Below are 11759 nucleotides of genomic sequence, written 5' to 3'. Positions count from 1 at the left end.
TCTATCTATGCATCCGTATGCAGTTCTCCACCACCACCTCCAAACAGCCATAGTCGCTGCAGCCCTGCAGTACCGCCTCCATGCAGCAGGAGTCGCCGCAGCGCTCGGCGTCACAGTGTGACATTATGATGATGTTCAGCGCGGTGCGGGCGGAAGCGGGTGGGATGATGGCGGCGGTGCAGCGGGTCGGTAGTAAATGGCTCTTCACCCGAGAACAGTTCGAAAACACGCCATCCCGCCGCTGCGGAGTCGAGCCCGACCGGGAGCTCTCGTACCGACAGCAAGCCGCCAACCTCGTCCAGGACATGGGACAGAGATTAAACGTGTATCCTTTACAAAAACAACAACGATAAAACGGTGTTAGCCGTTAGCATGGTTAGCTCGCTGCTTCTTTTCTTCAGGTGTAAAATGTGGCGGACAAAATGTGATATTTTATGCTGTAAAAATAAAAATTGCCACCTATATTTCACAAGATTCGAATATTAAATGCCACATAACGTGTGTTTGGGGGTATAAAGGTCGAAGTTGCGTATAGTACGTGCATGCACACCGATAGTAGGCGATTGTAATGTCATTGTTTCTTATTTAAGCTAAAATTGAGTTGTTAATTGCAAGAATGGTTATAATTTGTATTATCTAGGCTGATTTTTATATAACAATCGTACTGTTGCTTGTCTATCGGGTGTTTTTAGGGATCTGTACGTTACTCAGTGTAGATTATTCACCAGTGATTTTATTGATATGCTTTGTAAGTGAACGTTACATAACTGTATTCAGTTATGTTCTCAAGGGTCTTGTGTTGTGTTTTTAAATGTAGTTTATTATGTAATGCAGTGTTAAATGTCGTTTATTGTAAAGTGTTTTTTTCGCGGTGACGTAATCAACACTGATTGTCTTCAGAGTTATGACCTGTTATGTATGCGCGTGTGCAATGTGTTCTTTTGAGTATTATTCTTCCTTAACGTAAGTGCACAGGTCCCAGCTTACAATCAACACGGCGATCGTCTATATGCACAGATTTTACATGCTTAATTCCTTTACAAAATTCCATAGAAATGTGAGTATGACACTTCTATTAGTTGTGATTTGATGTACAAACCCATTGCTGCATATTGATTTTAATCATGTTTTTATCTCTTGTTAAAAACAGGTTATCTCTCCCACTACACTGTTTTTGGCTGCTAAAGTGGAGGAGCAGCCGAGGAAACTTGAACATGTCATTAAAGTAGTGCACGCGTGTCTGAACCCTAATGACCCTCCACTGGATACTAAGAGCAATGTGAGTGTGGTGCATTATGGGTAATGCCGTTTTTCTGACAAGGAGCAAGGAGAATGCGAACAAGGCAATGTTTCACATATCATTAATAAGAGCAGACTTGTATAATGTAATTGTGTGTTGAACTGCAGGCGTACCTCCAGCAAGCCCAAGAGTTGGTGCTGTTGGAGACCATAGTCCTGCAGACGCTCGGTGAGTTCACACACAGCCCTGCACGTCATTCGTCTGCCGTCACGGTGCATGTCCAATACTTCAAATATTTAAAACTCCTCTAGCTTTGTGTATTTGTTTGCGCGCGTCTTCAATCTAGTAATTTTTCTTTCAGGATTTGAAATAACGATAGAGCATCCACACACAGATGTGGTGAGATGTTCCCAGCTAGTGCGAGGTACATCCTTCTAACATTAACTTTTATGTTTTGTATATGTTTTGCTTCCTCATTACTGAACCTAGAAAGACCACTTAGACTGTTGAAACTCAAATGCAACCTGTACCATCTTTTTAAATGCTCTGTTAAAGATATATGTGCTTGTTTCCATTTCTATAACTACGTCTGTGACGCTTAATATTATTAGCGCCAACCCACCCAGAAGGCAAACCGTTTGACGTGTGAACTTCCCCGTAGTCATCAAAGCTAATTGGATGTCTGTTTGCTTTTTTGTTCGCAGCGAGCAAGGACTTGGCCCAGACATCCTATTTCATGGCTACCAACAGGTTGTTACCCTGACCCCTATTTGTTGCACTGTCACGGCACCCTATGACTTCCTGTTCTGCAGGGTTCTCCTTCCTGTGTCCAACGCCCTCTTGCGCCTGGGCGCGGACGTCCCGCTCGCTTTGGGCCGGGGCGCTCGGGCCGCCCGGCGCGGTGCGGTGTAATGTACGGGGGGCTTGCTGTTGGCACGGAAGGTTGAATGCACAGCCTGGGGTGTAGAGGTGCTATTAGCGATATCTTGATTGAGAGTGCGTAGGTGAATAACTCAATTGGTAGCCTGAATAACAGCTCAGGGTTCAAAGGGGTAAACTTAGAGATCGTCATGGTAAGTACCAAAGCGTGCTTTTTTTTTGTATTTTTAAGGCTGTAATGTGCTCTAAATGTTAGGTTTGAGATTATTCTGTGATAGTAAATTCGCACATAAGCGATTTTGCTGGGTTTTAAGTGTGGTTTCAGTTATGTCATGAGACGTGTATTTTTTCATCAAGTAAAACTTATTATTATTTACTGTCAGTTTTCCGTGATTAAATTGCTTTTCACCCGTAGCGACTTGCAGGACGCTCAGTTCAGGGATGAGCCCCCAATGCACGCTGGGAAAACTAGAACAAAGTGTCACTGTCTTGTATTCTGAGTTTTGAGTTGTTTTGGGCTCCAGTCCGCAACCTTTGTGTAAGCAGCTTGAATCATTCTTGTTGAGAGAAACATTTGGTGTGTGTTGGGCACACTGAATAATTATTTGCAGTTCGACATTTGGCAGAACCTATTCGTTCGTCACACAAGAACCAAAAATGGATTCTTTTGCACTCACTGACTATCAATTTCACGCATTGCCCTCAGTTTTGTTTACAGCCCCCAGACAGTCAATTCTAGCTAGCGCACACCCCAAACCGGATCGTGACCAGCCTCGAAAGGATCACGAAACAACACCGAGATTTTAAAGATGAACCTAAGAACTTTGGATGTTCTCAAGTGACTCCATTTTATTTGAGTTTGATGGTTTAGGATCAAGAGGAATCATTTGCACATCAAGTTTATTTATAAAGCACATATAAGTATGGACCAGGCTAACCAAAGTGCTGTACAATTGGCAGTAAAATATTAAAACATATATAAAAGTTAAAACAATAATAAAGACTATGATGATAAGAAAGTATAAAACCGATGTTTTTATATATTAAAAGAAAAATTAGAGCCTACGACAGTGCTAATATGTTTATCAAATTTCAAGCAGTTATCAAATACCACACCCAGATTTGGAACTTGGGGAGCGATAAAGGGGGTTGAAAACTCAAGGTTCTGCTGGTTGATTATACCACGTTCAGAGGGACCAAAATCTATGACTTCAGTTTTATCCGAGTTCAAAAAATGAAAATGACTTGAGAGCCAGGATTTAACATCATCAAGACGCATACTGTTTGTAATCGAATGTTTCTTGTTTCTTTTGTTTTTTGCATCTTGCAGTCTTCACCTGACCACCTTCTGCCTGCAACACAAACCCACAGTGGTGGCCTGTGTCTGCATTCACCTGGCGTGCAAATGGTCCAACTGGGAGATTCCGGTCTCTTCAGATGAAAAACATTGGTGGGAATATGTGGACCGGACCGTGACTCTACAGCTGCTTGATGGTCAGTCATGTCTTTTGTTTTATATTCTATTTGCTCTTGGATATATTGTGTCATATTAAAGATTTGTTTGTTTTGTAGACCTGACAAACGAGTTTCTTCAGATCCTGGAAAAGACGCCAAGCAAACTTAAAAGGATTCGTAACTGGCGGGTAAGTTAGCCAGCCGTACTAAAGCCTCACAGCTTTACGTACCTCAAACGTCGTTGCAAACAAAAAAAGTTCACTTTTCTTGTTTTAGGCCAATCAAGCTGCCAAGAAGCCAAAACTTGACAACCAATCAATGGACGGTTCCTTTCAGGTGCCTTCTCTGAACCAGGATAGCTCATTGATGGCGAGTTTGTGCGACCTCGGAGCTGGTGTGTATTCTGAACCGTCCACCTCCTTCCCATTGGACACGGGATTGATGACTCTCAACGGCCTGTCGACCCTGCAGAGTTCCTCTTTTAGCTTTCCCGCACCGATCGCCCAGAGCACTGACGCTTACTTGGCGCTCCAGGGGGCGCCGGTGAGCAAACACGGACATGGCGCGGCACCCCTCGGCCCGCAGAAACTCACTCTAGAGAAATACAGAGAAAAGCACGCGGCGGAATTGGAACAGAAACGGCGACATGAAGACGAGGGCGAACCGCATCGGAAACACGGCCATTTGTCGTCCGATGCCTCGTCGTCCAGGGTTAAGTATTCTCAAGTACAAGAGCGACCGTCGAAGAGCGGGTCACTCAAGCGGCGTCACCCTGACTCGGCAGAAAACGGTTTGGCCAGTCAGGAGGAGCTGAAGATGAAGATCAAGGTTTCGTCCGAAAGCAGCAAGGGTCGACACAGTCCGCGCTCCGGCCGCGAGAAACATCGCGAGCATTCCTTGCACAAATCGCGAAGCGACTCGTCACACGGTAGCCACCACCACCATCACCACCACCACCATTCATCCAAAACTCACAGATCTTCCAAGAGCCACTCCTCTTCTGCGCCTGTCAATCAAGCGCTAGGCCACGCCCACTTGACGAAGATTGACAGGAGGCCAGGTGAGGGGCAGAGTTCCGAGGGCAATGCTGCTTTAATTAATAACGGTCCACACATGGATTACGAAGACACTTTTAATATGCTCGATTCCCTATTAAATGCACACAACTTCTAATCATGCGAAGAAATCAAACGTGTTACCTAAAACCTCAAACGTGCGATTTTTCTTAGCTCATTTTATGCAAGAATCACTTGTCTGTTGTGTCATAGTCCCTTTTTGAGTTGATCATGTTTATAGGTGAATTTAAAAACGAAAAAAACAAAGTGAAGGTTGTGTTAAGTACAATAGAGTGTATTTACGATTTTATTGCTTTTAATCAGATGTAGAGCTGATTGTGAAACGCCTCCAGCGATTCGAATCTGTTTTAGACGGTAAGTCGCAATGTGAAGTGAAAATGTACATGTTCGTTTTTTATGCTTGATTCGCTTTTTTTCCGTTAATCAAAGGGATGAAAAAAGAAACGTGTGACTGTTTACAAAAGGAAAGTGCGGATATCTGTTCACTATTATTTGTATCGCTATATCTATGTCTGAATATATTTCATGAATGCTCAGGTTTGGAGGTCCTTAGAAGTGAAGAAAAAAAAACGTTAGTCAAATAACGCAAAAACTTTAAAGATTATTGCAGAAATGTCATGTTTATCGTAACACGAATTGCCTGTACACGGATTCCACTACGCCACTCTAATTGTATATTTAACATACTGAAGTGATATATTTTATGTTGTTATCATCATATAGAAAGCTGAACTGATGACCTCAACGTGCGCAGGGTCATTTTGCGTAGTATCTGTTTTGTCTTTTTAAATTTTTATTGTCGCTTTATTGACCCTTTAAAGTAGTGGTTTTGTGGAATCTGTTTCCGACAAGAATGCATTGTGAATTTTTGTTCATTGTGTACCAGATTTGAACGGTCCCAGTCTCCTCAGCTGATCTGATCTGTTCATCGTGGTGTACGTCGAGCCTTAACTGTACGATTGAGATTTTAGCGGGTTGTGTATCTGTTCTGTGTCCTCTGATCTGCAATGGGGAAATCGGTCCCTGCTGTATCAGTATTTGACTTGTTTATTATTTTTGTTCCCGTCTCCTTTATTGACTGGAATGAATTAACAGCCAATTTCTTGTTCCTTAAGAGTTCGGGGACCATTTTAAGGGTTTGGGTCGAGCTAGAGAGGAGGATGAATTCTGGCAGAACACTTTAGATGTGGGCTAGACTCCGTGAACTTTTGGTCTCCCACTTGAAATGTTTTGTTGTGCTGTTATAACCTCCAGATACCAAAGGTCGTGCCTAAGTGTTTGCGTTCTCACCCTTGGAGCTGTATGAAATTGGCCATTCTTTCTGTTTTTAAGATTTTATTTGGAATGCCACAGTTCTTTATAGTATTAGATCCGAGTCTGTATGGATGAGATGTTGGATTGTCTAATAAACATCCAAGAAAATTGCTTATCTAAATGGTTTGTTTGAATTTCATTGTAGCTTTATTCTGAAAATACTGCAAATTAACTGCTTTTGACCAATATTGGTATTTGCCAATATGTCAAATCAAGGACAGTATTAGACACGATTGAAAAATATCGTAATCCTAAGGTTTAAAATGCTTATGCACTTTTGTTTCTTGTGTAAATTATGACCTGTACATTTGACAGGTTTTCAATTTAAAGTTTTGCTTTTTGCAACTGCAGGTTCGTGTGTGAAAAAGTTTTGGAAGCAAATATCTGCTGGGATTTAAAAGCTTCAGGTTTTTGTGTACACCTTTAATATATGCTTGCACAGCTCCCTATGAAGAAAGCCTAGACGATCAGCGAATATGCTGTGAAACTGCAGTTTCAGTAAAACAGCCCCGTTAGCGTATGACGTCACATCCTACCTGTTTGCCAGTGCCAAAGCGCACGAGACTCGACGCTGACGTGTTCAAACTGCCATATAAAGTTAAACTATTGAATGGGTTGGTAGTATACTCATTTTAAGTATAGTCAGTGTACTGTATGGGTTAATAACCATTGATATCAGTGATATAAACGTGGTCTATTCTTGCTCATATTATCACATTCTTAATTTAGTTTGATTTGTTTTTGAGACCAGCAACTTCGTAAATATTTGACAAAACGTAATGCATATACAGGTGCTGGTCATATAATTAGAATATCATCAAAAAGTTGATTTATTTCACTAATTCCATTCAAAAAGCGAAACTTGTATATTATATTCATTCATTACACACAGACTGATATATTTCAGATGTTTATTTTAATTTGATGATTATAACTGACAACTAATGAAAATCCCAAATTCAGTATCTCAGAAAATTAGAATATTACTTAAGACCAATACAAAGAACGGATTTTTAGAAATCTTGGCCAACTGAAAAGTATGAAGATGATAAGTATGAGCATGTACAGCACTCAATACTTAGTTGGGGCTCCTTTTGCCTGAATTACTGCAGCAATGCGGCGTGGCATGGAGTGGATCAGTCTGTGGCACTGCTCAGGTGTTATGAGAGCCCAGGTTGCTCTGATAGTGGCCTTCAGCTCTTCTGCATTGTTGGGTCTGGCATATCGCATCTTCCTCTTCACAATACCCCATAGATTTTCTATGGGGTTAAGGTCAGGCGAGTTTGCTGGCCAATTAAGAACAGGGATACCATGGTCCTTAAACCAGGTACTGGTAGCTTTGGCACTGTGTGCAGGTGCCAAGTCCTGTTGGAAAATGAAATCTGCATCTCCATAAAGTTGGTCAGCAGCAGGAAGCGTCAGAAGCGTCTCGCCTGGGCTAAAGACAAAAAGGACTGGACTGCTGCTGAGTGGTCCAAAGTTATGTTCTCTGATGAAAGTAAATTTTGCATTTCCTTTGGAAATCAGGGTCCCAGAGTCTGGAGGAAGAGAGGAGAGGCACAGAATCCACGTTGCTTGAGGTCCAGTGTAAAGTTTCCACAGTCAGTGATGGTTTGGGGTGCCATGTCATCTGCTGGTGTTGGTCCACTGTGTTTTCTGAGGTCCAAGGTCAACGCAGCCGTATACCAGGAAGTTTTAGAGCACTTCATGCTTCCTGCTGCTGACCAACTTTATGGAGATGCAGATTTCATTTTCCAACAGGACTTGGCACCTGCACACAGTGCCAAAGCTACCAGTACCTGGTTTAAGGACCATGGTATCCCTGTTCTTAATTGGCCAGTAAACTCGCCTGACCTTAACCCCATAGAAAATCTATGGGGTATTGTGAAGAGGAAGATGCGATATGCCAGACCCAACAATGCAGAAGAGCTGAAGGCCACTATCAGAGCAACCTGGCCTCTCATAACACCTGAGCAGTGCCACAGACTGATCGACTCCATGCCACGCCGCATTGCTGCAGTAATTCAGGCAAAAGGAGCCCCAACTAAGTATTGAGTGCTGTACATGCTCATACTTTTCATGTTCATACTTTTCAGTTGGCCAAGATTTCTAAAAATCCTTTCTTTGTATTGGTCTTAAGTAATATTCTAATTTCTGAGATACTGAATTTGGGATTTTCATTAGTTGTCAGTTATAATCATCAAATTAAAAGAAATAAACATTTGAAATATATCAGTCTGTGTGTAATGAATGAATATAATATACAAGTTTCGCTTTTTGAATGGAATTAGTGAAATAAATCAACTTTTTGATGATATTCTAATTATATGACCAGCACCTGTACAAGCGTGCAAAACAGGCTGTAATTGTCATTTAATGGTATGATATTAAAGCACTTCCGGTGTCATTTTATTTTGTATCTTACGTATTATTAAGTCTTGATTATATTATTTAATATTGATTCTGTTATAAATCTTCTGTTTGTGTCTTGTTTAAACGTTTGTGTAGTGTTAAAAAACAAACAAAAAACAGGAACTTCTGCTTGCGTTTTACAAAATGTGTATTAATGATATTATTTATACACAGACATACAGTTCTATGCCATTGAGTCAGCGCTTTATTTTTCCTAAAAGTATAATACTTGCGCTTTCCTTAGAACTGTTCCTAAACATCCTTACCTATCTTTTATACTGATTTGGACAGCAAAAGATTCGCTGCAGTTCCTCCATTAACCACCAGGTTACGCTGTTGAGTCGCGTGCGTTCATCTGTCGGCAAATGTGGTCTGCAGGTATTCGCAGATCAAACCACCACAGACACGAGAAGACCTCATTTCCCACGAGACAAGGCAATCTGATTTATGAAGAACGTCCCCGTTTTTTACTGGGATCCGTTTGAATACGGCAGGCCCGTCTTTTTTAATCCACCAGGTGTTTTTGACGCGCAAAAACTTGGAAGAGTTCTACTTCATTGCGATTTTCTGCTTGCGTGCACCCCATCTGGCTCGAGCCTCAAAATGTAATTGAACTCATAGCATCTTCCTCATTTTACACACTAACTGCATCAAGTTGAAGTCTCCATTGCCTCAGTGTTATAACTCCACCTGCAGGCCAAGTGGCTGCTTATATGAGCGCATCTGAGTTTTGCGCAGGTTTATATAACACATCCCCCAGATCGGCATAAAATCAAACTTTAAAAGTGCAGCGGAGTTTTGTTTATTTTTGAACGAACTGTCCCTTTAAGAGAAGTCGACGCAGAGCTGTTTACAGATGATGTGTTATTTAACAACAATATGAAACATTACATGTTGTCTCATCTCTGTCATATGGGGACATTTTAGTGAAAATGTAGGACTTGATTTTGTCCACCCGGGGTGTATCCCAGAAAGCAGGGGGGGTTTACCGTTAACGTGCGCTCACGGGAACAACATTGAAGACGTTGTCAATGGATCACAGATTTCACGAGTCACCATGGAAACAGCCGTTTGACTGTAAAAAAGTTTTTTCACAGAAAACTTAAATCTGCATCAGTGTTTAAAGTGCGGGATTAAAAACCATAAAAATGTGATTATTTAATTTATATGTGTATAAAACTATAAACGCAATAAATGTATTATTTAATTAAATATAAAAATAGGTTAAATATAAAATAGTGAAATATTTAAAATATATACTCATCATGGCTATCTTTGTTACATAAAGTGTAGATTTTGTGAGATGTTTGTAACTGTTATTTTAACGTGTCTACCATGGTATTTTGCCAAAATTGTGTTGTGTACATGTATTGGATCACATTTGCTAATTTTGTAGGCGGTGTTATTTTGTTCCTTCGTATGTTCTTTAAAGGGGTCATATGGCGTGAATACGTGTTTTTGTGTCTTTGGTGTGTTATAAGTTGCTCATGCATGTATTAGACACGTAAAATTGCAAAAATTAAAGTGTCGGAAGAACAAAAGATGCATTCTATCTAAAAGCGAATGCTCACCCAGACCTGCCTGAAACACCTCGTGTAACCACACCCCCACAAATCTACTTCAGTTGGTGGTATGATTTCACTAAGACCGCCCAAATGTACACTCAAGTAAGGTGGGCGTTCCTGTCAGTACAATTGCTTTGGAAACTGATGTTCCAAATATGGTAAGAGGCGTTACATTTCCGTCACATGCTTGCAGTATTCCACCAATCACTACGCACTGGTTAACTGGCCAATCATAGCACACCTTGCTTTTCAGAGCGATGAGCTTTTTAAAAAATCTGCGCGTTTCAGAGAGGCGGGGCAAAGAGGAGATACAAACTTGCACATTATGTGGAAAAAAACAGCGTTTTTAAACCTTAAACCGTGTATACACATTGCATTACATCTAAAACAAACGATAATATTTGTTTTAGCCGTGGCATATGACCCCTTTAACAAAATCTACCTTTACTTGGTTTTATGAAAACTGACTTTGCCTTGTATCATCTTATTTGCAGCAGTTTCTGATGTTGTCATATGAACTGCTGCAGTTGTCTAATAATAAACCTAATTAAAAGTATGTACAGTATTCAATGTAAACACATAAAGCTTTCTCACATTATTTTATTTCAAGATCATTTTATTTTAAGTGGTTACAAATGATAAAATTTGCATAAAATCAGTTGTGAATGCTCAATCTCAATGGTTGTGACTGGAAATGTAATCATACTGTAAAATTATAATATATTATACGTAATCTGTGCTTCCACGCCCACTTGACACTCATCAAAAGCGCACACATGTGCAGACAACCTCTGAAGCTTGGTAACGTTTCTTTAAAATGAACTAACCCTGGAACATAACCTGCCCCGGAGCAGGTTATCTTCAGGGAGCGAGTTGCTATAGTTACATACCCTCTGAGGTTATCAGCGGACCTACCCTTAAACGTACCCGGGTATGTCACATAACCTGCTTTCTTGAATACCCCCCTGGGTTTTATTGGGCTGTGAAATGTTTTGCTGTGATTTTATTGGTTAATATTATTCCGCCTTGGTTACATCAGCAGGAAAGTTGCTTCTGAGGAAGTTATTACATTTTGATTATAAAAAAACTCATTTTTTATAACATGCACAGGTGCGCAATAAGTGCGCAATACATTTGTTAAAGACTGAAAATCACATTTTTGTGCCTTTTTGACGATATTTAGAACTGCATTATACGCACATATACAACGATTGACTCCAAATGTTTATAAGAACAATGATCACGTTTACAGGACATTTTTTCTCTATTGCTATTTATCAGAACTTTAGACTCACACATGCACTTTATATGAATAATGTGCAATTAGGTCACTTTATTCCACTAAAGTCACTTATTTTTTACTTTTACTTATGTTTGCTACTTTAACTTAAGCTTGAAGAATAAGCTAATGTCCATTTTTTACATGTAGCACCTTATGCAAATTACGTTGTCTTTCATCATTTCTATTTTCACTTTTAAGAATGTTTTTCTATTGTTATTATGTTTGTTTATGGATACCAACAGGAGCACCGCTCCTAATTTTGCATGCAAGGCTATACAATGACAAGGCATTTAATTCATGCCCCTCCCTTTAAACCCACCTGTCACTCATTAACCAAGTGGTTTGGCAGTGAGTCTTAAAATAAATGTAAATACATAAAGCTCAACTATATTATTTATAAAACTAAAGTTTCCTGTTGCAATAAGAAAATACATCAGTGCAGAAAAGAAGACAACTACAATTGTCAAACGATTTCATGTGGACCTGGAATCAAAATAAGGTCCGTTTTTTTTATGTCAAAGTTTTGGAAGCCTATC

At 40.2% G+C, this 11759-nt stretch overlaps 1 protein-coding gene across 2 annotated transcripts; it reads left to right on the top strand.

Moving 5' to 3' along the window:
- Positions 1-65: 65 nt before the first annotated feature.
- On the top strand, positions 66-6103 carry ccnt2b (cyclin T2b). 2 transcript variants are annotated; one of them, XM_057326177.1, is made up of 9 exons: positions 66-325; positions 976-1057; positions 1151-1279; positions 1408-1468; positions 1602-1664; positions 1945-1990; positions 3450-3613; positions 3692-3762; positions 3911-6103. In XM_057326177.1, exons 1-9 carry the CDS (start codon positions 81-83, stop codon positions 4745-4747), a joined length of 1698 nt encoding a protein of 565 aa, XP_057182160.1. In that variant the 5' UTR covers positions 66-80; the 3' UTR covers positions 4748-6103. The 2 variants fall into 2 exon arrangements, with proteins under 2 accessions (XP_057182160.1, XP_057182159.1); XM_057326176.1 differs by having other exon boundaries at positions 3851-6103.
- The last annotated feature ends 5656 nt before the right edge of the window (positions 6104-11759 follow it).

Source organism: Triplophysa rosa, linkage group LG25, assembly GCF_024868665.1.
Source record: "Triplophysa rosa linkage group LG25, Trosa_1v2, whole genome shotgun sequence".
Taxonomy (NCBI): Eukaryota; Metazoa; Chordata; class Actinopteri; order Cypriniformes; family Nemacheilidae; genus Triplophysa; species Triplophysa rosa.
This window is presented reverse-complemented; position numbering and strand designations above follow the sequence as displayed.